The 27,409-nt window shown below is 53.0% G+C and overlaps 1 protein-coding gene across 3 annotated transcripts in view; it reads right to left on the reverse strand.

Annotated features, from left to right (window-relative positions):
- The window catches only part of CLSTN3 (calsyntenin 3), a 30,249-nt gene continuing 2,902 nt past the window's right edge, over window positions 63-27,409 (reverse strand). The window contains exons 3-18 of one of the 3 annotated variants that reach the window (XM_018048538.1): window positions 26,782-26,977; window positions 25,160-25,368; window positions 24,754-24,903; window positions 24,102-24,287; window positions 22,692-22,973; window positions 21,782-21,894; window positions 18,537-18,699; window positions 17,538-17,594; window positions 16,671-16,828; window positions 16,397-16,545; window positions 9,346-9,566; window positions 8,885-9,055; window positions 7,729-7,874; window positions 7,310-7,445; window positions 1,038-1,240; window positions 63-944 (exon numbers count right to left, since the gene is read on the reverse strand). In XM_018048538.1, the coding sequence (XP_017904027.1) occupies window positions 804-944; window positions 1,038-1,240; window positions 7,310-7,445; window positions 7,729-7,874; window positions 8,885-9,055; window positions 9,346-9,566; window positions 16,397-16,545; window positions 16,671-16,828; window positions 17,538-17,594; window positions 18,537-18,699; window positions 21,782-21,894; window positions 22,692-22,973; window positions 24,102-24,287; window positions 24,754-24,903; window positions 25,160-25,368; window positions 26,782-26,977 (2,681 nt within the window). In that variant the 3' untranslated portion in view covers window positions 63-803. Of the gene's footprint in view, window positions 945-1,037; window positions 1,241-2,347; window positions 2,640-7,309; window positions 7,446-7,728; window positions 7,875-8,884; window positions 9,056-9,339; window positions 9,567-16,396; window positions 16,546-16,670; window positions 16,829-17,537; window positions 17,595-18,536; window positions 18,700-21,781; window positions 21,895-22,691; window positions 22,974-24,101; window positions 24,288-24,753; window positions 24,904-25,159; window positions 25,369-26,781; window positions 26,978-27,409 lie in introns of those variants that run through there. The other 2 variants (XM_005680918.3, XM_018048539.1) reach the window with 2 other exon arrangements.

Below are 27,409 nucleotides of genomic sequence, written 5' to 3' on the forward strand. Positions count from 1 at the left end.
GAGACCCCAGAGCGGCCACCCACAGAGAGCCCACCAGGCATCAAGCAGGACAGAGGCAGCTGACCAGGCTTTTCTCCAGTTGTTTTATTTGAAAACCCTAGGGTGTGTCCCCTCCCTCACACACCCACCACCCAACCCCCACTCCCACCCCAGGACGTGACAATGCCACACGCACACAAGGTTGTGAGCTGCACACGGAACACAGGGGCTGCGCTCACGACAACATGAAAAAATATACATTATATATAATCCAGCCGGGGCCCCCACCGCACTCCCACCCCTACAACCCGGCCACAGCCAGGCCTCAGAGAGGGGGGACAGGAGAGGAAGAGGAGGGAAGGGGGCCAGGAGAGGAGGGGATCCCCAGAGTGAAATGGAAAGGGGGGGCTCATTAAGAGAAGCAGAGAATGCCCGGCCAGGGGGCCCCATGGACAGGAGAGAAGGTAAGGGCAGGGGACAAGGTTTCCTTCAGTCCCTCCCCCCCATATAGCACATGGCCGGTGGAGGAAGAGACAGACGTGGATCAGCAAAGGGGGTGGCTGCCTGGCGACAGAGAAGGCAGCCAGAATCTCCCCCACCCGCGAGTAGGAGCCCAGAGGCACGGAGCGGAGCGGGGGTGGGCTGGGAGCTGAGGGGGAGGGGGCGGGCTCTGGTGGGCCCCCGGATTCTGAGATTAGGAGAGGACTCCTAAGAGCTCTCTCCTCCACCCCACCTGGTCTCTCTCCTCTAAGAAGCTCCTCCTGTCTCTTGGGTGTGTCTGTCTCACCGGGACAGAATTCTCTGTCTGGGGAGGAGCAGAGTCCTCAGTAGCGGTGAGGGGGGGTCTCAATGATGCGTCTCTCATCGCTGCTGGGCGAATCGGCTGCCTCCGAGTCGCTGCTGTCCTCGTCGTCCGGCTGGCCACCCGCAGCGCCCGCCACGCAGACCTGCCGGCTCTGGTAGGACTGGGGAAGGGTGGAGGGGGGGTGCTCATTGGGAGTCTTCCTGCTGGGAGTACGCCCCAGCTGCACCCTGACTCTGCCAGGCCCCCCACTCACCTCCATGGGGTTCACAATAATGGTGAGAGCTGAGTCATCCCAGAAGAGATCAGGGTCCTTGGGGTCGCTGGAGGACCCGGGAGGCCCGCTGGCCCCCGAGACGCGGCGGTGCAGTGAGTGGATGCGCACAAGACCCAGGACGACCATGAGCACCAGGAAGCCCACGCATACCACGATGATGAGGGTCGCAGCACTGGGGACCACTGCAGAGAGAGCCAGGCACACCTGAGCCAACTCCGCTGGCGGGGGAGGGGGGAGGGAATGGCAGGAGGGCGTCAGGGGCCTGGGGAGAGGGCATCTCTGAGCAAAAGAGAGGGTCCATGATGGCCCAGAAGAGAGGTCTCCACTGTAGAAGCTGGAAGAGAAGCAGAGTCCCACGGGTAGAGAATCTGCCTTCAATGCAGGAGACCAGGGTTCAGTCCCTGGGTCGGGAATATCCCCTGGAGGAGGAACTGGTAACCCACTCCAGTATTCTTACCTGGGAAATCCCATGGACAGAGGAGCCTGGCGGGCTACAGTCCAAGGGGTCGCAGAGAGTCAGACTCGACTAAGCGACCAGGGAAGGGCAGAGATGGGGAGGGAAGAGGGCGGCTAGAGGGACTGAGAGCCTGAGGGAGGGAGGAGGTTTGCACAGGAGGAAGGGCAAGGGGAGAAGGGCCGTCAGCCCAATGTTGCCCTGAGTGGTTCTGGGCTCGGCAGACAGGGCAAGGCCTGGACCCTGCCCAGGTCCTCTGCCTGCGCCTTCCCTGGGGACCATGCAGTCCAGGAAGGAGGTCCCAGGAGCCCAGAGGGGAAAGGAGAGAGGTGGCCACGCAGGATTGATGATACAAGAGGAGAGAATGTTCTCCTTCATTTGAAGAGGAGAAGTGGGCTCCAAGCACGGCCTGACACCCAAGGCTGGGGACAGGACCAAGAGGTAGAAAGCAGCCCCTTCAAGTACCCACCTGGACAGAGCTCACCCCTGCTCCGTGATGCCTCCCGTCTCCTTGTGGGCTCGAGCCTCCTGGACACCAGAGGCGTCCTGGACACCGGGGGCGTCCTGGACACCAGAGGCGTCCCGGACACTGGGGGTGTCCTGGACACTGGGGTCGTCCTGGACACCAGGGGGCTCTGCTCCCCTCGGGATGCACCCCCCGTCCCCTGGGCCCTGTCGTGCCTCTGGGCCTGCAGCCTCACTCTGAAGGCCAGGCTCAGGGGGGCGTGGACCCTAAAGGGCAGGGAGACCCAGAGCGGGGCATGCACCCTCACTCGGACCTTGGAGCTGATGGCGGCAAAGCACACATGCAGACACAGGTACACGCCCAGGAAGAGCGTGTGGGTGCACACCTGGACCAGGGTCGCCACGCCCCGCACCCGCGCCAGGCCTCTGCCGGCCAGCACGCCTGCCCGCACCAGCCACCTGACGGCCTGCTCACATGGCAGGACGGAAAGGACGTGCCTGAAAGTCTCCATCAAGGCACAGCAGAGCCACACGTGCAGCGCCACCCAGCTCCCCACCAGCTGAGCAGTCCAGGCGAGCCCCTGCAGGACAATGTACCCTCCACAGACCTGGATCCAGACGGCCACAGAGGCAGCAGCCGTGAGCACAGCCTTGCCCAGCTCCTGCACACACACAGACAGCAGGCGGAGAAGCAGGAGGAGGCAAAACAGAGGAGCCCACAGCCCCACGGACAGCAGGTGGAGGTAGAGACCCCACAGGCGTGCCCCCAGGCCCAGTGCCCTCACGGGCAGCTGGGTGACTACACCCCACATGGATGCCCACTCCTGCCAGCCACGTAGGAGCAGCGCCTCACTGACCAGAGAGGCTGTGTAGGACCCACACCCTGGGTGATCCCGTTGCTGAGGGGCTGTTAGTATATGCGTCTCACTCACACGCACACACACACGAGTTTACCCACAGCCTCCGAGCCTCACGTGGCCAGAGACGGAGCAGAGCACAGGGAAGCACACAGCATGGGGCACACCCTGGTGCACACCCGTCCCCCAGCAGAGAGTGCACGCACACGCTGCCACATGCTCCAGAGCCAGCCCGGTGCGGAAACACAAGCAGGTGTGGGAGCAGCCGCACTGGCCTCACGCCTCCCCGAGGCCGCCCTGATGGTGCTCTGCCAAGTCGGTCCCCACTCTGACCCGACCCATAGCCCATTTGGGGCCGATGACAACTGACTCTGCAGAGCAAGGGAGGCGGGCTCCCAGGGCGCCGGCTCTGGGGAGAGATGAGCCTGGCTGAATGAGTGTTTCTCAACTGCCTGGGGATGGAGGAGGAGGAGAGGGGAGGCCGAGCTGGCCTGTCGGCTCCTTTGCAGGAAAAAGCCCCTCTCAGGTCTCCAGGTCGGTGGGGCAGGATCCCAGAACAGTGACCCCCACCAGCAGAATGCCCCCGTAGCCAAGCCCAGGCTGTAGAAGTAGAAACGCCTCCTCGGGGCGGAGGCCACAGCGGGGGAACTGGCTCCACAGCCACAGTGGCGAAGAGCCAGAGCTTCTGCTCTGTGCCCTAATCAAACGCATCTGTCCCTCCAAGCTCCTGGCCTGGTAAAGGAAGTGACAAGCTGACTGCTGGCCATCAGAAAGGACCACAGGAAAGACCAAGTGCAGACACTGCATGTGCAGGCAAACAAGCACAGTTAATTAGTTTAAACTGAGCCAGGAGGCCAGGGAGATGGGAGGATTTTTAAGTTAGCTACAGATGGAAACCAAGAGTTCAAGAAACATCATCAACCTTTCTTACTGCATTAGCTCCAAGTAGTTGACTCTGGCCTCGAGTGACCTCCAAGGCCAACAGGAAGGAGTGTTTGAGTTCTAGCCAGTAGCCCATGTGAAACCCCTGGCTCTGTGTGAGTGTAAGGCACCGTGGATGCCCTGTCCACAGCCCTGCGTGGAGCCCCCTTTCTGCAGAGCCTGGGGAGAAACCTCCAACCAGAAACACTGGTGGGTCCCATCATATGACGTTCCTATCTGCTCAGATTTTCTCCTGTTTCAGCTCCAAGGAAGCTCAGGTCCAAATTCTGGCCACTCAAGCAATTGTGCAGTATCTCACAGCATGTGTTTTATGAACTGACTTATTCCCTGGCTTCATCTTCCTCCATCATTGTCCTTTCTGCCTCATGTCCAACTTCATTTTCTATTCTCATCCTAGTGCACTGTGGGTCTCTCCACAAAGTCTCAAATACTTGTAGGTAACAAAGCAAGGAAATAATTCCTAACTTGACTGCATATTGGAATCACCTGAGGACCTTTAAAAACCCACTGAAGCCTGGCTCCCCACCCCAGACCTTCTGATTGAACTGGTATGGGATGTGGCCGAGGCACTAAGTGTTTTTACTGCTCCCAGGTGATTCTGATGTGCATCAAAATTTGGCAGGACTGGATAAATGTTGTCTTCATCGCTCATCTTACCCTTCTCAGGCAGCATCGTTTTCTCCAAACACAACCCCCCAAGCCACCTCCCCCCACCCCGCCCCCAGTTCTCACACTCTTGTTCTCTCTCCTGTCCATCCACACTCCCTTCTACCCTCCAGGTTCAAGGTCAAGCTCTGAATGTGCCAGCAGACCTTCCTTGGCTGACTGTGCCAGTTCACACTGAGCTCTTTCCTGGTGCACTTAGGCGCTTCAGAGAAATGAACCTCCCATCCCATTGGAGAGAATTCTATCTCTTCCTCTTTTGCATGGTCAGAGTAGTTTGAAATCGCTAAAACACAATTCTGTAACTCCACTCTCAGGGCTGGAGGGAAGGGAGAGAAAGGGGACACTTTGAAGAGTCAGGAAAGGTACATGGACAAAATGGATCTCCTGATAAGTTCAGGAGCTGTCAATCACCAAGGCCCTCGGGTAAACTATGAACTCTGTACCCTACTCAGGCCAAAGTCAGGGGAAAGGAAAAGCAGGCTGCTGCTCTCAAGTGGGATCTCAGAACAAGCAGCGAAAACAAGGATGAGAGTTACTGAGCCCAACAGCAATGCCAACCAGGACCCACTTTGAGCCTAATCTGAGTGATAGACCCAGTATCCAACCCCAACAAGGTTGAGTGGGATGATTGCCAAGGAAAGAACTGGAAGAAGAGCTAGGGAGTCATGGCCCCAAAAGCCCATTTAACAAAAGCAGGTCGAGTTCACTCACATGTCTCTCAAGATTGTGTGAAGCTTCCTAGAACCTTGCAGCTTGCTTATGCCTTACACTCCCTCCTCACCCCTACTTCCATCTGCTTTGCTGTAGGCATCACAGGAAAACAATTAAAAGGTGTCTGCAGTTGTTTTCAGGGAGAGCAAGGGTGAGGGGAGCCAGTCCCAGGGAGAAGCAAACACAAGAGACAGCACAGGGGGGGCTGCTGCCCAAGGAGAGGAAACCAGACTGAATTCTGAGGGGTGCCCAGGAGCCAGCCTCAGTCAGAGACATCCTGGGAAGCCCTCAAAGGCTCCCCCAAATTAGGTGCAACTATAAAGTGATGGGACTTTTTTTTAAACATCTAACATGGAGAGGATATGAAGCGTGATGGCTAGGGCACAGGTTCTGGAATTCTGCTGGCTGGACTCGAATCCTGGCTCCACTATACTTTTGCTGTGTGATCTTGGATAAGGTACTTAACCTCTCTGGTCTCTGTTTCCTTGCCTTTAGTGGGGATCATTCTAGTGCCTATTTCATCTGTTGTCTGTAACGACTCACTGGGTTAATAGGTGTAAAATTCACAGGCAAAGTGCTTGGCACACCAATGTGCTCACTATTCTCAATAATTACATGGTTAACAAGAGAGCTGTCCTTTCAGGGTAGGGCTCAGTGAGTGACCATGACCTTATTCCAAGAAAGTGTGTTTGGAACTCCTCAGGGAATTGCCTTCGGAGCCTGCAACTCGCCTTTTGACTTTTTGTTACTCTCTTTTATTTTGGCTATGCCTCTTAGTTCCCCGACCAGGGATCGAACCTGTGCCCCTTGCAATGGAAGCACACAGTCTTAACCACTGGACCGCCAGGGAAGTCCCTGACTTTTCCTAATACGTGACACATCTCTGCCTTTCTGGAGTGAGTTTTACATGTACAAATGCAAAATGCTATCCAGAGCCAACTCTGACAAAAGTGGATTCTGATGTTGGGTAACATTGAACTAGGCCAAAGGCAAGGTATGTCCTGAAAGTAACAAAAATAAATGCATCTCATGAACTGACTTTGAAAGCAATGCTAAAAGAGGGATTCCAAAAATCACTTCCAGCAACATCAGAATCATTGCAGTTTTTAACAATGTGAAGACTCAATTTATAATATTAGGTGTAAATATTAGGTTACAAAATAGTTTGATCTCATGTTTGTTAAAAGAAGAAAAGAAAACAGTCACATAGGCAAAAACTGGGTTGAGACCCTATTAACAATGGGTCAACTGTGGTGGAATTATGGATGACTTTTCTTCTTTACACTTATAGTTTCTAATTTTTCTATAATTAAGCATTTCAAATCATGAATTAAAAATTGCATCACTAGTAAGCAACCCTGGCCAAGGAACAAGATGGCTCTGAAGGGCATCAGTCCATTTGGATGTAACACTTCACATGTTTGCATATTTTGTTTCAGAAGTAGCCTTATGACTTTATGCTGCTGCTACTGCTGCTAAGTCACTTCAGTCATGTCTGACTGTGCGACCCCATAGACAGCAGCCCATCAGGCTCTGCCATCCCTGGTATTCTCCAGGCAAGAACACTGGAGTGGGTTGCCATTTCCTTCTCCAATGCATGAAAGTGAAAAGTGAAAGTGAAGTCGCTCAGTCGTGCCCGACTCTTAGTGACCCCATAGACTGCAGCCCACCAGGCTCCTTCGTCCATGGGATTTTCCAGGCAAGAGTACTGGAGTGGGTTGCCATATAGCACATAATTTGACAAGCAATAGCACCACCCTTATTTAGAATAGAAACTGTATGTACCTTATAATTGTATTCTTAATGGTATTGTCGACAGCATTAGTATACAGTAGGTGCTTAATACGTGATAGCGTCACTACTGAAGATCCTGAAGTCCGGGGCTGACTTGATATTGTTGGCAGTACCAACAACAAAGACTACACCCGCACTGACCATCAGCCGGGATATGAGTGACCCTGTGATGACCCGGGGCTCGCGCTCTCTACTAGGGAAAGTGAATGAGCCAGGGGTGAAGGGATTGGATCGGAACCATCAACCACGCCAGGTTTCACAGAATCCATGGCTCCATCCCTTCCTCCTCACCCACCACCCCCAGAGGTGGGGAGAGGATGCTTGTGTCCACCTGCCCCCTGGCCCCACCCAGCCTTACGTACTGGAGTTGCGGTGGGAGCTGGCCAGGCTGTGTCCAGCCATCTCAGGAGGCGGCTGGTGACCGCGGTGCAGAAACTGCTGGGAGCTGAGCATGTGGCTGGGGTGGGCCACCCGGTTCACGCTGTGCAGGACGCTGACCTGGGGCGAGCACGGGCTCAGTGGGCACGCTTCCTTCTCCCCAGCCCTCCTCTAGCCCTCGGAGGCCCGTCTCTTCACCCCTGTCGCCCCCTCCCCCCGCTCCACCCCCACCCCCGCCCCAGCTTCCCCTCCTTCTCTACCCACAGCCCGGGTCCAGGAGTCCCCTGCCCGAGCTGCAGTTTCCATCCCCAACCACCAGGGGGCTCAGTCCACACCCCCATCCCGGCTCCTCGCCCGGGGAGGGGGCAGGGGGAGGGGTTGGAAGGGAGGGGGCTCGGGTTACCTCCACGATGAATTCATTGCTGGAGTAACGCCCATTCATTTCTGAGCAGGAGAGCCGGAACTTCCTGGAGTAGAGGGCTGCTCCGTGTCGCAGGCGATAACGCGCCTGCCTCAGGATCTCTTCGTACACGGTGATGCTCTCCACCCCTGGGAACCGGAGGCGGCTCAAAGCAGGAGCCAGCGAGGAGGCCCAGGGTCTCTCTCCCAGACTCCCACCTGTTGATGCCCCTCAACTCAACAGGAGTCATCAGAGGGAGAGAGGCTCCCCAGCACCCCGCCAGCTCTGCCTGACTGGGACAGAGAAACCGAGGCTCCATTTGCCCTCCTTTGCAAGCTGGAAGGAGGGATGGAGAGAAGGAAAACAGGGACGCATGCAGGACAGAGGGAGGAGGCAGCAGCGGGGAGACGTGAGGGGCAAACACAGAAGCCCTCCATGAGGCTCTGGAAGGGAATGGAAACAGGAAGGGACCGGCCACCTCATCTTCTATTCTCCCCAACAGAGGGTCCTTTGGAGAGGAGCAGGCTTCCCTGGAAAGCTGCCAAGTCATTACCACCAAACATTAAGAGATGAGCACTTAGGAACTTCCCTGGGGGTCCAGTGGCTAAGGCTCCATGCTCCCAATGAAGGGGACCAGGTTCCATCCCTGGTCAGGGAACTAGGTCCCACATGCTGCAACTAAGAGTTCGCAGGCTGCAGCTAAAGAGTCTGCATGCCGCAGCTGAAGACCCCGAAGATCCACAACTAAAAAAGACAGGCGTGCCACTAACCAAGACCCAGCACAGCCACATAAATAAATATTAGAAGAAAAGAAAAGCTATGCTGAATCCAAGAGATCAGTGAGATGGAAGACAGAGAAGATGGTGAGTAGCAAATGGCCAGAGAATAAGGCAGAGCCTGAGCCAGAGAAGAGTAGAGCCCAGAGCGGAGGTGAGCCGGGCTGGACAGAGACGCTGGGAAAAAACCATCAGGATTCCTAACCCCGGCCCCCACCTCTAGGGACAGTCTGGAAGCCAGAGGACCTCCAGGTGGGGAAGGTGCAAGGGGACACTTGGTCACATTCCTGGGCCTGGAAGGAGGACCCTCTGGGCTCCCCAGAGACTCGGTCATGGACGGGGGTGTCCCAAGAAAAGAGGACCGCCTCTTGGGCCCCACTGACCGGCAATGGTGAGGTAGGCGGATGTGTTGGTGAGCTCCAGGCCTCGCTGCTGCAAGGATGCCATGTCCAGGAGCAGACTTTCCCGCTCGGGATCCAGGTCATCCCCCACCAGGGAGATCTCACAGCCATCCAGGTTGTGCACGATCTCGTCTGACATGCGAGTGTCTGTCACTGGACGGGAAGGAGTCAGGGTCGGGTCAGAGCTGAAGGGCCCACCTCCTGGCCGCTCCTCCTCCCCTTCCCAGGTCATTCCCTGAGAGCTGCCAGCATCGCTGTCAAGAAGGTCACTACCTGACAACCTCCTTATACCTGGGGGCCTCCCACCAGCCCTCCTTCCCAGTAGCCAGGTGTTCTCGAAAAGCGAATGTGGGGCGACACTGTTCTCATGTCCAGCTCCAGATTTTCTCCTTCACGTTGGTTCCAGACACCGACCCCTCCCTGGGAGGCATGCTTACCTGTACCTTGCCAACTCTCGTCCTTTTTGGCCTCCACCTGATGCGAAATGGAGCAAGTGATCTGAAGGTCAGAGAACAAAGGAACCCCCTCCGGTCCCTCGAAGTCCACAGCTGGGCGGGCAAAGTGAGCGGTGCCGCTCAGCAGGATCTGGGGGGCATCCGGCTGTAGCACCACCACGTAGCCCTCCACTTCAGGGATGGAGACACAGGACTCCTCACTGAAGCACCTGCATCAGGAGAGGGGAGGGAGGCAGCCTGTGAGCCCAGCACCCGCTCCCTGATAATCTGTAATCTGGCCATCACTTGGGACCCCCACCTCTGCAGAGAGCACCCTATGTCAGGGAGGGAAAGGGGAGGAAAGGGAGACAGTGTCTCTGCAGACCACCCACACACACATACAGCAAAGCTGGAGGGGGAGATTCCCTTTCCCAGGAGGAGGCCACTGCAGAGAAGGGGCAGGGGCAAAGGTCAGGCAACCCTGACCTATGACATCACCAATGCCCAATCCCAAGACCATAGAACTGTATTTTACAAACTGAACTTACGGAAATGTAAATACATACACAGCTCTTCATCTAAGAGCTTTTTTGTTGCTTTGATTTTTAAAAAGCGTATTCAGTACAATTCCCTTCCTGGGTACCTATCTAAAGAAAATGAAATCACTGTCTCACGGAGAAGGAAACAGCAACCCACTTCAATAGTCTTGCCTGGACAATCCCATGGACAGAGGATCCTGGTGGGCTATCGACCATGGGGTCACAAAGAGTCGGACGTGACGGAGTGATTGAGCACACATTCAGTGCAGTTCCCTTCCTGGGTGTGTGAGGGCTTCCCTCATAGCTCAGTTGGTAAAAAATCCTCCCGCCTCCCGCAATGCAAGAGACCCCGGTTTGATTCCTAGGTCGGGAAGATCCACTGGAGAAAGGATAGGTTACCCACTCCAGTATTCTTGGGCTTCCCTTGTGACTCAGCTGGTAAAGAATCCGCCTGCAATGCGGGAGACCTGGGTTCGATCACTGGGTTGGGAAGATCCCCTGGAGAAGAGAAAGGCTACCCACTTTAGTATTCTGACCTGGAGAATTCCGTGGACTGTATAGTCCATGGGGTCACAAAGAGTCAGTTATATATCTAAAGAAAACAAGTGTGAGTATATATGGGTATATATCTAAAGATGAAATCACTATCTCAGAGCACTAGCTCCACCCTCATGTTCCCCACAGCATTACTCACAGTTGCCAAGACACAGAGACCACCAGAGGGTCCGTCCATAGGTGAATGGACCAAGAAGATGTGACATGTAAACAGTGAAATGCTATTCAGTCTGCCTTTTGTGATGATATGGAAGGGCCTTGAAGGTGTTATGCTAAGTGAAACAAACAAGATAAAGACAAATACCATACATATCACTTATATGGGGAATCTATCACCTTCTTTTTTATATTTTTGGCCACACCAAGTCATGCAGGGATCCTGGTTCCTCAATATCCACGACCCCTGCAGTGGAAGCTCGGAGTCTTAACTACTGGACTGGTAGATACGTGTCAAAAAATATTCAACAACAAAGGTGGGTGGGAGTGGGAAGTGTGTCAAAGGATGTCCACAAAACTATAATTCAAAAGATACATACACCCCTGTGTTATAGCAGCACTATTCACAATAGCCAAGATGTGGAAACAATCTGAATGTCCACTGACAGATGAATGCATAAATTAGACATGGTACATATATACAACGGAGTACTACTCAGTCATCAAAAACCAAAACGATGCCATTTGCAGCAACACAGATGCAGCTAGGGAGTATCACACTAAGTGAAGTAAGTCAGAAAGAGAAAGACTAATACCATATGATATCACTTATAAGTACGGGTTTCCCAGGTGGCACGAGTGGTAAAGAACCTGCCTGCCAATGCAGGAGAGCTAAGAGACCTGGGTTTGACTCCTGAGTCGGGAAGATCCCCTGGAGAAGGGAGTGGGAACCCACTCCAGTATTTTTGCCTGGAGAATCCCATGGACAGAGGAGCCTGGAGGCCTATAGGCCATAGGGTCACGCAGAGTTGGACACAACTGAAGCAGCTGAGCATGCATGCATGCACATCACTTATATGTGGAGTCTGAAATATGACCCAAATGAACCTATCTGTCAAACAGAAGCAGAATCACAGACATAGAGAATAGACCAATGGTTGCCAAGGGAGAGGGGTTTGGGGCAGGGATCGAGTGGGAGGCTGGGATTAGCAGATGTAAGCTTTTATATATACAATGGATAAACAACAAGGGCCTACTGTATAGCACAGAGAACTAGGTTCAATATCCTATGATAAAGCATAATGGAAAGGAATATTAAAAAGGTATGTATATATACGTATAAATGAATTACATTGCTGTACAGCAGAAACTAACACAACACTGTGAATCAACTACAATTAAAAAAAAAAAAAAAAGGACATCCTCCTCCCAGGTGTATCTTCCACTCATTTGGTCCAGCACCAGAGAAACACTCTTCGGTAGGCAAGCTAATCCGACCATCTCAGACCACATCCACCATCCCATGAAGCCTCTCTGGCCTCGGTGCCAGACAAAGCCTCCCAAGAGCACTAAGTCCTGAGCAACCAACATCACAGCCGCTCCAGAACACACTCCCAGGATCTCCTCCAGCCAATCTGAGGGTTATCCCCAGAGCACTTGCTGCACTGTGAAGCATTTTGCCCATATGTTTTCACTTAACCTTCTTTCACTGTTGTTGGACGGAGCAGAAGCCAAAGCTCCTGGGTCAAGCATCTTGGCCACATAAGAAATATGCATCCCAGTCCAGGCTTGAACCCATTCTTCTCATTCCAAGTACACGCCTTTCCACTAACCCACAGCCACCATGTGGAACCTGGGTTTGCACAAATCAAATTTATTTATAAAGAAGTGTCTCCTTGGAATTCCCAGGCGATCCAGTGGTTAGGACTTGGCACTTTCACTGCTGTGGACCTGGGTTCAATCCCTGGTTGAGGAACTAAGATCCCACAAGCTGCATGGTGCAGCAAAAAAAAAAAAAAAAAGTGCCCCCTTGAACATGCAGCTTTCACAGGGGAGGTGGCAATTCCAGAGCAGGGCTTGTGGTCCACCTGCCTCAACTAAGGGAAATTATTTTTCTAAAAGGATTGTCATTTGTGTTACTGAGTGAGTCCAGCTTGACTACTGGAGCCAAATGGGAGAAGGCATAACCTCAGCGGATACAATGAATGCAGAGCCCCTGAAGGGACCAAACCCACAACCTGCTGAGTTCCTAAGGACCAGGGCCTAAGACAGTCCACACAGTCCCAGAGAGACCTGATCAAAGCCTCCTGGGAAATAAGTCCAGCTGACTCCGGAAGCACAGCCTCCAGCAGATATTCCCACTGTGATGGGTGATCCAAAAGGGGGCCAAAGGGGACCAGGGGGCTGGCCTCCAGCAGACTTTCCCACTGGGATGCGTGTTCCAAAGGAGACCCAAAGGGGACCAGGGGGCTGGCCCTGGCACTGATGATCTGGTCGGGAAATTAGAATTTCTACACAAACCTTCAAACAAGAGCCAACATGGTCACCATCACATAAATGGAGCACATGCAAAACCCAGAGCGTTCAAAGTGGGAGAGGTTATTCTGGCTGAGATGGCAGTGCAGTATTTGGTCAGGGAGCGTAAGAATACTGGGAAAAAGTAGCAAGCGACCCAGCCTTTGAAGGATAGAAAGTTGACCCTCGAGTGGATGGAGAGGAGCACACGGAGGGGAGTAGAGGAACACGAAGCAGGAAAGGCTGGGACAGATGGTTCAGGGCTCTGAGCGCAATTTTGTGAGCGGCAGGAGGGAACCACAGATGTCTTCTTCAGCAGGGAAGTGTGAGGATGGACATTTGGATTTCGGATCACTAACCTAGCCTTTGGGTGGAGGTGGAACTGAAGTAAGAATACTAGACAGTCACCAGTTTGGAGGCTATCTCAAGAGGCCAGAGGAGTGGGCATGACAGCCTGCTGGAGCCATAACACAGACATGGGGAAAGAGGAAGCAGATACCAGACACGGGTGCAGAGGGGTCTGGGTGACCAGATGACTGATGGGGGTGGCGCATAAACATAGGGAGGCTCCAAGGCAGGTCAGAGGCCGCAAGCCAGGGTGACTGCAAGGACAGAGACACCGCCACTGAGGCAGAGAATTCGGGGGCAGGGCTGGTTCAGGCACTGAAGTTCATTATTAAGCTTTAGCTCGTTTGTTTGAGGTGTGGGCAGAACTTCTCAGACAGAGATTACAGCAAGCACGTAGAAATTCAAGAGCTAGGGAGAGCGAACAGAGCTAGAAAAAAAGATGTGGTGGCCATCTGTTCAGTGGTCAATGCCATGAGCAGACGGGCTTTCCAAGAATTCCAGAAAGATTAAAAAAAAAAAAAACTTAGGGAAAACCTACATTGACTGAACAGTTGCATGTGAAAGTGCTCAGTCGTGTCTGACTCTGTGGACCCATGGACTGTAGCCCACCAGGCTCCTCTGTCCATGGGATTCTCCAGGCAAGAATACTGGAGTGGGTTGCCATGTCCTCTTCCAGGGAATCTTCCCGACCCAGGGATCGAACCCAGGTCTCCCACATTGCAGGCAGAGTCTTTACCGTCTGAGCCACAAGGGAAGCCCAAGAATACTGGAGTGGGTAGCCTATCCCTTCTCCAGGGAATCTTCCCCACCCAGGATGGAGCCAGGGTCTCTTGCATGGCAAGAGGATTCTTTACCAGCTGAGCAACCAGGGAAGCCCCTCAATGAGGTGTTAGTGTAGCACTAACCACATGGAAACCCTGAAATGGAAAAATGAGACCTCCCTCCCTCTTAACCTCACAAAGGAAGAAGGCCCCACCCCTCTACTAAAGGAAGAGCTCAGGTTCCCAACCCTCAGATAAGCCTCTTCCCTGGTAATAAGTCAGAGTAATCCAGATTACCTGCCAGGGTAATGAGTGAGCGAAGTCGCTTAGTCGTGTCCAACTCTTTGCGACCGCATGGACTGTAGCTTACCAGGCTTCTCTGTCCATGGGATTCTCCAGGCAAGAATACTGGAGTGGGTTACCATTTCCTTCTCCAGGGGATCTTCCCAACCCAGGGATCGAACCTGGGTCTCCCACATTGGAGGCAGAAGCTTTAACCTCTGAGCCACCAGGGAAGCCCAATAGGTCAGAGTAATCCTGATGAGCCAGTAAACAGAGAGGGCATCAACTCCCACCTTGTCGGGCTGCCCCTTGCAAAGCTCCATCCTAAGCCAGAAGACAGAGCCCTCCCTCTGACATGGCCCCTAAGCCTGTGAAAGAGATGAGATCAATTCTTCGTCCCTGAGGGATGAAGACCTTGGCACCTTCAGAGCTGGGTGAGAGCCCTTTAACAGTTAGAGTTCTCACTGGAACCTGGCGGGGCCCATCCTGAGCACTGATCATTGTCCACGAGAACTCATCTGCCCATAGCCTTCAGCTCCACTCTAGGACCATACCCTAGTCCCCAAACCCGGCCCCGTCTTCCACAGCTTCAACTGGGAGGCTTGACAACCATGCCCATCACTCTCCGGGGCTAAGAGCCTTCTCTCCAAACCTGTTCCTGCCAGGATAAGGGCAAGTCAAAGATGCTTCTCTTCAGACAGCTTTTGGACAAACTGAGGCAGAGCAGGGGAGAAGGGAATCCAGAAACCCTGACCCCTCCATTGTGTGATGCTCCCACTAGAGGGCAGTAGCTCTTAAAACTTCCCTACAAGCATAAAGAGTGAAAATGCCTTCAGGTAACACGTGTATACCCGTGGCGGATTCATGTTGATGTATGGCAAAACCAATACAATATTGTAAAGTAATTAGCCTCCAATTAAAATAAATAAATTTATATTAAAAAAATAAGTGGTGAAAATGCCTTCAGGTAATAATCTTCCCTGGTAGCTCAGACCGTAAAGCGTCTGCCTACAATGTGGGAGACCCAGGTTCAATCCCTGGGTCGGGAAGATCTCCTGGAGAAGGAAATGGCAGCCCACTCCAGTATTCTTGCCTGGAAAATCCCATGGACGGAGGAACTTGGTAGGCTACAGTCCATGGGGTCACAAAGAGTCAGACGTGACTGAGCAATTTCACTTTCACTTTCATTAAGTGTGCAGAACAGGCACTCTGCTGGCATTTGATCTGAACTCAGTATTGTTCACTCTCACAACAATTCCATGAGTTAGATTCTATTGTATCTCTGTTTGACGGCACTTTCTCAGTACTAAAAAAGCTAGTAAGTAAAAACTCTGTATCTATAACTCTTGCGTTTTCATGACCCCTCAATCAATCTGTATTCTTAAATAACTAATATACTTAAGGGCTTCCTAGGTGGGTCAGCGGTAAAGAATTGCCTGCCAATGCAGGAGACATGGGTTCAATCCTTGGGTCGGGAAGATCCCTGGAGAAGGAAATGCAACCCACTCCAGTATTCTTGCCTGGAAAATCCCATGGACAGAGGAGCCTGGCGGTTGAGTCCATGGTGTTGCAAAAGAGTCAGACACAACTGAGCAATCAAACCACCACTCCTGGCGCCCAATCCAGGACCCTCCTCTGTCCCCTTTCACATGTCAGCACAGAGATACAGAGATTAAAACTCCTAAATGCTGGAAGTGTGCTTTGGTGGGGAGAGTATGTGTTAGCTGCTCAGTCATGTATGACTCTTTGTGACCCCATAGACTGTAGCCCGCCAGGATCCTCTGTCCATGGGATTTTCCAGGCAAGAATCCTGGAGTGAGTTGCCATTTCCTACTCCAGGTGATTTTCCCGACCCAGGGATTGAATCCAAGTCTCCTGCATTGCAGGCGGATTCTTCACCATCTGAGCTAACAAGTGGAAAGAGTAATGAACTCATAGTTGAAAAATCTGAGTCTAGTCCAGACTCTTCTTGCTGCATTGCTGTGGCAACTGGACAGGTCAGTTTTCCATCCCTAAAACCAGAGGGGAGGGGATGCATTATGTGCCTAGCCGTCGATGGCATCTAAGGCCAAAGAGTTCTGACACTGTCTGGCTCTGTGACTTGCCCACCCACCAGACACTCACTTGACGGCAGTGGTGAGGCGCAGGGGCCTGACGCCAGGCGTGGCAAAGCGCAGAGTGTTCATGTAAGCCACATGCTGCAGGGCATGGTTGAAGGTCTCCACATCATCCCCCTCCAGGGTGAGCAGGGACTGCGAGGGGTTCACGTGGACCTGGGCCCCAGACACAGACAGGGCTGAGAGCAGGACGGAGAGGAAGGGAGCAGAGGGGGTGGGGTGGGGCGGGGTGGGGACAAGGAGCATGCCCAGAGGGAGGGGGCCAGAGGAAGGGGCAATACCTTCATGCCTTTGCCCAGGCTCTCGAAATCCCTATAGTCCAGCCCCTCCCGACATGCATAGAGGCACTCGATGACCTCACGGCTCTCCAGGCGGCCTGAGCGCACGCTGAAACCAGCCAGGTAGCCGTGGAAGTAGTGGTGGATCGGCAAGGGGTCTCCTAGGGCAGGAACACAGGGGTGGACGGGAGGTAAGAGGTGACAGAGGGGAGGGCGGAGGAGGCCCCAGGCAGAGGAGGCTGAGAACAAGACAGAGAAAGAGCAGCAAGCTGGAGAAAGAAGACAGAAAGGAGCCAGGTAGGGCTAAAAGAAGGATGGATGAGAGGCAAGGGAGGCTAAGGGGAGATGGGAGAGGGAGAAGACAGAATAAAAACCCGGGCAGAGGGGGACGGAAGGCGAAAAATGGAAGCCACAGAATGAGAAAGGCTTCCAGGATAAAGAGAAGAAGGAAAGCAGGACCAAAGGGAGGAAAGAGACCCAAGGAGGAAGAGGAGAGTAAGCGAAGGAGTCTCCGCGGGGCATGCGGGGGGGGGGCGGGGGGGGGGGGGGGGGCGCCGGCAGGGATGCGTGGGAGCTTCAGGGATGCCCAGCTCTCCCGGCCGCGTGGCCGTCTCCTGCCCCCTGTGCTCTGCCACGCGGAAAGCCAGCGCGGGAACCCTGGATGTCACTCTGTGGACAGAAGAGGACACCGGCTCCCAGCCGGCTCCATCCAGCTGCACTCTCTCCGCCTGGCCACGCTGCTCGGAGGCTGTAACCCCCGTGGCGCGCGAGGCGGTGAAGCGCAAGGCCGGGTTGGACCGCGCGGATGCGGAGCCCAGAGCGCCAGGCTGAGATGCGAGCTCTGCAGGCCTCCAGGTCTCACACAAGTACCTGCTGTGGCGTCCGTACTGTTGTCAGCTCCCTTTGCCTTCTCTTTGTTCTTCTCCTCTGAGGGAGAAAGAGCGCCAGTGAGCTCAGGGATGCGGCGTCAGACCGACAGAGAGGTTGGGGAGGTCTTCCGGGGGCTGCCCCCGGCCATGTGGACTTGAACCTCTAACTGAGTCCCAACCTTTCTTTCGTCTTGTCTGAGGTTATCTCAGGCCTCTGTTGTAGACAAAACCCAGATATGCTGCTGAGGAAACACAAGGACTCTGGTACCCCCCCAACATACACACACCATACAAACCACATGCATTACTTACATAAAATACACCACACACACACACAAACACACCACGTACACACATACTAGATACATACACACTACATACACAAACATACGACAGACTATGCAGAGATACACCACACACACACTATACACACAAACCACATGCACTACACACATACACACACCACGTGTACACATACACCACACACAAGCACACCACATACACACATACCACATACACACCACTTAGACATACTATATACACAAACATATGACATATGACACACACACACCACATTCAGGTGCGCATACACACACACACACACACACACACACACACACACACATGCACCATCCCAGAAGGAAAAAATGAAAGAAACAGCTTAAAAGTTGGAAGGTTGCTGACTCTCTGCAGGGTTACTGTCCTCCAGCAGAGGAAAAGGCTGTGAAATCATGATGGGGACAGATCAAAGTATGAAGCGGCTGCAGGTACAGAAAGTGAGATGCTGGTGATGGCCAAGTCAGAGGGGATGACTAGTCCAGCCGGCAGGAGACCAGGGGGCGGTGGTCTCCTCCATCGGAGAGCTTTCCCAGCCTCCCTGCCCAACTTCAGGGAGACGAGGTCATAAGGTCAAGCTGCCCTTGCTCCTTCACCAACCACTCGGCACCTCTACCATGAGCGCCTCCGGGGAGAAGCTCAGTGTTGAGGCGGGGGTACTTACCAGCCCAGCAGGCCCCAATCATCAGTGCGGGTTCCCTTCGAGGCGGGTGGATGAGACCATTGTCGTGGATGAGGGCGGGGTCGAAGGAGATGCCGTCTGCATAGAGTGTGACCGTGGGAAACTCGAGATTCAAAGCATAGTGGTGCCACTCGTCATCACAGACCTGGGAACAGGGAATGGAAGGAAGCCCTTGGGTACTGCATCCCCAGGAAGGAGCCCCAGGCACTGCCCCACCCCCTGGGGGGCAGGAGACAGCCCTTCATGTTCCCTGGTCTATCAACAGGGCTTGCTAGTGAATTGCTGCCAACCCAGCTCAAGGAATCCTTGCCCAGAATGGATCAGGCTCAACCTCATAGGTAAACTACCTAAAATTCCACTCTTTCCATAAACCTTTAACTCCATCAACATTCCTAAAAGGAGCACTACTGTGTCCTTTGGCAGGTGCTGTGCATCCCAAGTCCAGACAGAACTAACAGCTATAGGTTTCCGTGCAGTCTTCTTCCGTCTCCATTTCCACACATCATACCCATCCTCAGTCTTTCTTTTTTTCCTTTTTAGACTATTTTTTATGTAGATCATTTTTAAACTCTTTATTGAATTTTACAGCATTGTTTCTGTTTTATGTTTTGGTTTTTTGGCCCCAAGGCATGCGGGATCTTAGCTTCTCCACCAGGGATGGAACTTGCACCCTCTGTGCTGGAAGGCAAAGTCTTAACTACTCGACCACCAGGGAAGTCCTCCCAACCTTTTTCGTGTGTACTGTTGCAACACCCTCATCTGAGCACTTGCACTCAGTTCTCTCTGATATCCTCCTCCCATAGTTCCTAAAGGGATTGCCTTCCTTTTTCCAGTGTTTAAATCACTACCAAATTTAATGTTGTCAAACAGTATGCACTAACAAGTCATTATTCTTGAAAAGATTGGATTCTCCTCACTTCACAAATGTTCCCAGATATAAATGACAATTATTGAAAAATCATAGCTAATTGCAAATTAAATACATTACTTGTAACTAATCTTTTCAGACACATAATTAGAAAAATTATTAATATTTTTGCAACAGAAATTTATCTTTAATTGAGAAATACATCCTAAATTTGTGGAGCAACGCCTTCAAAATTTAGAACTCTTTTTTTTTAATATGGAGAATAGTTGGTTTACAATGTTGCATTAGTTTCAGGTGGTGATGTTGTTATTTAGTCCCTAAGTCGTGTCCAACTCTTTTGCAGACCCATGGACTGCAAAACTTCTCTGTCCATGGATTTTCCAGGCAATACTGGAGAGGGTTGCCATTTCCTTCTCCAGGGGTTCTTCCCTACCCAGGGATTGTACCCACGTCTCCTACACTGGCAGGCAGGTTCCTTATCACTGAGCCACCAGGGAAGCCCCAGTTTCAGGTGTACAGCAAAATAAAGTAATTATACATATACAAAAGGATCTTCTTAACATGTGAGTCTGATCAGGCCACATCCCAGCTATAAACCTTTCAAAAGACTTCCGATCTCTCATAGCACAAAATCCAAATGACTTTAGCTAACAAAGTCCACCGTACACCTGATCACTGCCCAACTCGCCAGCCTCAAATCCAGTGTCTGCCCTTTTCACTGTGCCCTAACTGCCTGGCCCTCTTTCCATGCTTGGAACATGCTGGACACTTTTCTGCCTCAGGACCTTTGCATCTGCCCTTCCGTCTGCCTGGATTCTTCAGGATGAGCTTACATTTCGCTTCCATCAGGCCTTCCCTGAACATCCAGTCTGAGATGACTTCCCCTCTCCTTGCCTCCTATTCTCTACCTCGGTTCCTTGCTTCTTCTTTCAGAGCGTTAGCACAACTTATCTTTTTTATTATGTCTGAAAAGTAAAAGCGTTAGTTGCTCAGTCATGCCTGACTCTTTACGAGCCCATGGACTGTAGCCCACCAGGCTTCCCTGTCCATAGAGTTTTCCAGGCCAGAATACTGGAGTGGGTAGCCATTCCCTTCTCCAAGGGGTCTTCCCAACCTAGGGATCGAACCTGGGTCTCCTGCATTGCAGGTGGATTCTTAACTGTCTAAGCCACCAGGGAAGGTCTTACTACATGTCTTCTTACTTTTAAAAATCTATCTCCCCAACTAAAATGTATACTCAATGAAGGCAGAGATTTCGTTCCATCTTAGATTGCACTGTATCCCCATAACCTAGCAGAACGGCAGGGTACTTGTATTTACTAAATCTCTGTTGAATAAATAAGGATAAATAAAATAAAAATAGGAAGAGGAATGTTACCAATATTAGCAATGCGGGGGAAAGATCAAGAAGCAGATGGCAGACTATCTCTTTAAAAGAGTGCCTCAGAAAACAGAAACTTTTGTAGGTAGCCCTCAGTTATTGAGTTTGTGGGTTTTCATTCCCCTTTCTCTCTCTTCCACTTCCTGCCTTTTTTCAGCCATTTGCTTACTCAGCCAGTCCACCAGGGCTTACAAGAAAAACAGAAGGAGATGGAAACTCAATTAGTCCCTCTGGTCCCTGTGGTCAGCTTGGAGATGAATAAAGAAGAGGCTGCAACTGTTAGCTCAGGAGATTTTTCTTTTTTCTTTTTTTGCTCATTTTATTTATCCTTCATAATCATGAATAATAGTGAGGATTTATATACATATATGTGTTCAGTCGCTCAGTTGTGTCTGACTCTTTGTGGTCCCATGGACTGTAGCCTGCCAGGCTCCTCTGCCCATGGAATTTTCCAGGCAAGAATATTGGAATGGGTAGCTGTTTCCTTCTCCAGGGGATCTTCCCAAACCAGGGATCAAACCCAGGTATCCTGCATTGCAGGCAGATTCTTTACCATCTGAGCCACCAGGGAAGCCAAAACCCAATCTGTGCACCCTAGGTTACTTATTTCCTTGATTACAACACGCTAACTGCTTGAGAGTTCAGAATCCACACTGCTAAGTTTCCAGATAAGAAAGAAATGAAATAAAACAAGAGGAGATGGATGGTTGGTTGGTTTGGGGCTAGTAGTAATTTGTTCCCTACTTGCTTTTAACCCAGGAGTGCTTTCTGCAGGAGACAAGCCTTCAGAAAAGAGAACCAGAGAATGGAGCTGGGGCGGAAGGCAAGGGGATGTAAGAATAGTCAGGAACTGAAAGTGGAGATTGAAAAAAGGGACACAGGGCAACCCAGAAAATGCCCAGCCCTGCCCTAGGACCTCTTCCCCTGAAAGCAAGTTACACCCACCCAGCTTTCCCATGAGCCTGGCTCCAGCCTCACCTGCTCCAGCTTCCAGAGGAATTTGACTGGCCGGGCACTCTCAAGTAGAGGCCAGTAGAGGAAGGCAATTCTGCAGCCGTGGACAGTCAGTGAGTAGTGAGAGAAGCCATCCTCTGGGGGCAGAGGATGGGGACAGGAGTCAAACACAGCACTGGAGGCAAGAACAGATTCAAAGCACCAGAAGGGAGGGCTCCCTGGATTCTCTTTATTCCTTTATTCCTTCAGGTTCTCTCTGTCTCTCTCTAATTCTTCAGGATCTGTCACTCTCTCTCCAGCTCTCTCTGAGACTCACACACATACACAGAATCCAGTGTTGGGGATTTCTCAGGCACTCTGATTGGCTGAGGGGAGACAGTGACCAGCCTGCTCCTACCCAGATCTTTACTGCTCCTTTGGTTAATACAAACTTCATGGGTAGTGATCCTTTTCAGGTCAAGAGAAATGAGCTCCAAGAAGAGGCAGAAATGAAAGAGTAGGTCAAGGCTGAGCCCCCTGGAGAGGGACACCCTCCTGCCATAGAGGGAAGGGGGTCCTGGAGGCTGGAGCTCACGAGCCCTTACAGGAGGAGGCCAGGGTGGGGGTGGAAGGGAAAGAACGGGGCACAGCATTACTCAGGCTCTTCCATTCTGATAGGGGGCTTTACAGGGAGCAGACTGGGGGGTAGTCTACTACACAGGGGATGCAAGGCGATCGGGCAGCTACAAATAAGAAGGGCAGTGAGCAGTCCCATCACGCAGAGAGCAGTAGGATCTCAGCTCGTCCTGCCTGGACTGTGAAACCCAGCACTGCTATCTTACATACGAAGGGAGAGAGAAATGACCCACCCACGGCCACCGACTGGGCAGTGACAGAGGCCGGACACGAAGCCAGTCCTCTCCACACTTAGACAGGTGCCCCGAGGAAGGCTCACCATTCTGGACGGTGTTACACACGATGGTTTCCTCTTCCTTCTTGCTCTTGTTGGGAGTGACACCGTGCTTCATCCAGAAGGACAGGGTAAAGTGGTCACTGAGGCTGTCCGGGGGCCCGGAGCCCAGCCCCGCAGCGCCCCCCAGGGGCACCTGCACCGCCTGGGTGCCGTTGAACCAGTAGATGAGGCTGCTGTCCTGGCTATAGTGCACCGAGAGGCCCGCCGTCCAGTTGGCATTGGGGCCGGGCATGGGCAACAGATCCACTTCCCCGGGGGCCGCGCCTGCAGGAGCCCCAGAGGCACAGGTGTTGGAGCCGAGAGGCGGCAGATGGGGGACGGGATGCAGGCAGGAAAAGACCCCCTACAGCTACTGTCACCACCTCCTCTGGCCTCTCAGAGATGAGAAAGGAAGGGCTAGGAATAGCTCTCCAGTGACCTCAGCTCCTCCAGCTCTTCATCGCTCCCTGCCATTGTTCCGTATTTTATCTGGTGATTTTCTTGGGCCATAATCATGCATCTTTGCCAACCACATGTTTATGTGCTCTTTGGGCCACAAGAGAAAACCACATGCCACAACCCCCATAGATATAGACGTCTCTGTGTGCTATGCTAAGTCGCTTCAGTCGTATCCAACTCTTTGCAACCCCACGGACTGCAGCCCACCAGGCTCCTCTGTGCATGGGATTCTCCAGGCAAGAATACTAGAGTGGGTTGCCATGCCCTCCTCCAGGGGATCTTCCCCACCCAGGGATCGAACCTGAGTCTCTTTTATGTCTCCTGCTTCGGCAGGTGGGCTCTTTACCACTGGCGCTCTGGGAAGCTCTGATATATATACATCTATGGATGGGCTTCCCTAATAGCTCAGTTGGTAAAGAATCCGCCTGCAGTGCAAGAGACCCCAGTTTGATTTCTGGGTCAGGAAGATCCGCTGGAGAAGGGATAGGCTACCCAATCCAGTATTCTTGGGCTTCCCTTGCGGCTCAGCTGGTAAAGAATCCGCCTGCCATGCAGGAGACCTGGGTTCAATCCCTGGGTTGGGAAGATCCCTGGAGAAGGGAAAGGTTACCCACTCCAGTATTCTGGCCTGGAGAATTCCATGGACTGTAAAGTCCATGGGGTCGCACAGAGCTGGACACAATTGAGCGACTTTCACTCCACTTATGGATGGGCAAGCAGGTTCTTTCTGTTTTTGGTGGCACGGCATGGCTTGCAAGACCTTAGTTCCCCAACCAGGGATTGAACCTGCGCCCTCTGCCATGAAAAGCATGTAGTCATAACCACGGCACTGCTAGGGAAGTCCCAAGACAGATTCCTAAGAGAGGTAGAGGAGGGTCAGGAAAAGGCTGGGGGAATGGGCGATGGGCACAGGCAAGGAGGATGGGGGGAGGGCCACAAAGGGATCACACCCACCGCAGAGTTTCCGCAGTGCACGCTCCGAGTAGTTGTCACGGTCACAGCCCTTGGCCACATGGCTGGTCTGCAGTTCTATGGTGGCCTGAATGTTCCAGAGAGGTTCATCACAGGTCTCCAGGCGGATACCAGGGAACAGAGCCAAGCTCCCGGCGCCTGGTGCATATTCAATCCTTTTGTTCCAGCCTGCAGGGGTGAGAGGGAGCAGGCAGTGGAGCAGAGCCGGTTAAGGCAGCCCCTCCTACCCATTCTGCTGATGGCCTTGGGTTCCTAAGAAAATGGCCAGCCAGGGGAGACAGCTACAAGTCCGCCCCCGCAAATGCTGTCGTTCAGTTGCTTAGTCGTGTCCACCCCCATGGACTGTAGCACATCAAGCTTCCCTGTCCCTCACCATCCCCCGGAGTTTGCCCAAGTTCATATCCATTGAATGAATGATGCCATCCAACTGTCTCATCCTCTGTCGTCCCCTCCTCCTCCTGCCCTCAATCTTTCCCAGCATCAGGGTCTTTTCCAATAAGTCAACTCTTCACATCAGGTGGCCCCCCAAATATCCCTCCCCAGCTCCTAGCCTGGCCCCTGTGGTTGTCAGAAGGGAGGAAGAGGGAGACCAAGGTGAAGGATGGATCATGGGCCCCAAAGCATAGCTCCTCACCTTGCCAGCTGGGCTTACAGGTGGGCTTCACCTGGATCTCCACCTCAGCATCGTCCGCCGCCCGCTTCTTCCCGCAGTCATAAGCCGTCACCGTGAACTTGTAGAGCTTCTCACCACTGTACTGTAGCTTCTCTGTGTTCTCAATGTTCCCTGGGGTGGGGGACAGAGAGGGTCAAGGGCACTAGAGGAAGTCCGGGGGAGGACTCAGGAGCTAACTTTAGGGCAGGTGAATTAGGCAGCATGAAGCAGGCAGGAAGGAATCTGGGGAAAGAAGTTCCATACCTGGGAAGTAGGGTGAGGAATAAGGAGGTGAGGGGCAGAACAAGTGGAGGGCGCAGCCCCAGGGCATCATGAGGGATGTGGGCACCCAGGGCTGAGCATCTGGGGCGGCAGGGGCTGGACTCACCGTCATTGTCGATGAGGAAGGGGGTGTTGGGCGTGAGGATCTCGTAATAGCAGATCTGGCTGTATTGGGGGGAGCAGTCGCCGTCGATGGCCTCCACCCGAAGGATGCGGTCATACAGCTTCCCCTCGGTCACTGCTGCCCGGTACAGCCGCTCCACAAACACCGGGGCAAACTCGTTCACGTCGTTGACCCGCACATGTACAGTGGCCCTGCAGGCACCAGAGCAGGAAGAGAAGAAGGAAGAGTCAGCCCCCAATGGGAGTCCACACCAGAAGCCAAGGAGATGGAACCAGGGTGACCCAGAGCCTGGTCACGTTCATCCATCCCCCATTCAGGGGTACCAGGTACCACAAAGGGAGAGGAACCTCAGGAGAAAGGGTGACTGATGTACAGGGTAAAAATGACCCTGGGGGCCATCAGTGGCTGGTTTTGATGACTTCTGTACAGAATATTAAAGGACAGGATGGCAAGATGCGTGAGACAGGATTCTGAATCCGGCAGGTTGTTTTTTCACAAAGTCAGGTCCAATCAAGGCAGATACAGAGTAAATGCCAAAATAAAACCAACCATATTCAGGGAAGTGGCTTCCCCAGTGGCTAAGCGGTAAAGAATCTGCCTGCAATGCAGGAGAAGCAGGAGACACAGATTCAATCCCTAGGTCTGGAAGATCCCCTGGAGAAGGGCATGGCAACCCACTCCAATATTCTTGCCTGGAGAACCCCACGGACAGAGGAGCCTGGGGGGCTACAGTCCATGAGGTCGCAGAGTCGGACACAACTGAGCAACTGAACACACACACATATTCAGGGAAGTGGTTTTGTACCAGAGTCTCAAGTCATCTGATGTGTGCAGTGAGCTGTGGCCACTGCCCACTCCAGCCCACATCGGGCAAGCAGAGAAGGTGGGGGTGGGGCTAAACCCTTCATGCTGAGCCTTGCCCCCAGCCCAGATCCAAGCACCCAAAGCCCAGAGGCAAAGGTCCTATCTCCAAATGGGAAATTGAGTCATCAAGCAAAGCAGTTTATATCCAGCGCCTCATAGCAGCCCCGGTGTCCTGACCACCCACCTTCCCACCATTCTCAAGTAAGATGTGAGCTGGGGGCAGACAGAGGTAGGAGTCCCGGGTCCCAGCCTCCTTCCTGCCCATTTTCACCCACTGCTGTGCACGCGCACAGCGCACGTTCTGTGTGTGAGTGTGGCGCACACAGCGCTGGGCAGTGGGAAGGAATCCGGGGCTGTACTGAGGTGCCATCCTCCTCACTCTCTTAGCATCCTATCTCTGTGCATTGAATCCTTTCCCAGCTTTTGACACAAACCAACTCCTTTCATCTTCACAGTGACCTGAAGAAGCAGGCATCATCATTGCTCCATTTTACAGACAAGGAAAAGCAAATCCAGAAAGTCTGAGAAGTTGTCCACGGTCAAAAGAGACGGAGCCCAGACTGGTCCCACTGAGCTTCACCACATGCTCCCGTCCCCCTTGGCTGAAGGCTCCTAAACCCCATGAACAGAGAGGGGAGGGGATAGATCGTCAAGACGGTGAGAACAGAGGGAAGTGAGGGGCCTGGTCGTGGTGGGGGGACCTGCAGCAGAGGGCAAGGGCAGGGGCAGGGTGTCCTCACTTGTGGGACTTCTTGGTGTTGGCCCCGTCCGGGCCTTCGCCGCAGTCGTAGGCCTGGATGGTGAAGGTGTGCTCCTTCTGGGCCTCGCAGTCCACCGGCTCCTTGGCCCGAATCAGCCCTTCTCCTGTCGCCTTGTCCAGGATCACGGCCTCAAAGGGCACCCCGGACCCATGGAGCCGGAAGCCACAGATCTCACCTGGCCGGGGGCAGGGCGATGTGCGGGGGCAAGGATGAGGTTCCTGCTCCACTTCCAGGGTCTCCTTCCATCACTCGCCAACCTCCCCTCAGGCCCCCACTTCACCTCTCCTCCCAGACCCAGTCCTTTTCTTGCACGTGGAAAAGAATTAATTATCGAACATTCACTCCAACCCCAGGTTCCCTGAGCAACAACCTCTGAGCCACCAGCTCTGAGAGCTGGCAAAATCTGGATGTGTTAACCCCTGCCTGCCCACATCCTCCTCTGACTCCCTTCACTGTGCCACTGCTTTTCACCATCACCCGGTTCCCTCCTGGAGCCTCCTTCTTCCACTTTGCCTAAGTCCTCACTGCTCTCCCTCCCAGGACCTACCCCCTCCTCCCTTGCCCCTGCCCTCCCGCCCACTTCTCTCTGTCCCACCCACCCTGCCCT

This window comes from Capra hircus, chromosome 5, assembly GCF_001704415.2.
Source record: "Capra hircus breed San Clemente chromosome 5, ASM170441v1, whole genome shotgun sequence".
NCBI lineage: Eukaryota > Metazoa > Chordata > Mammalia > Artiodactyla > Bovidae > Capra > Capra hircus.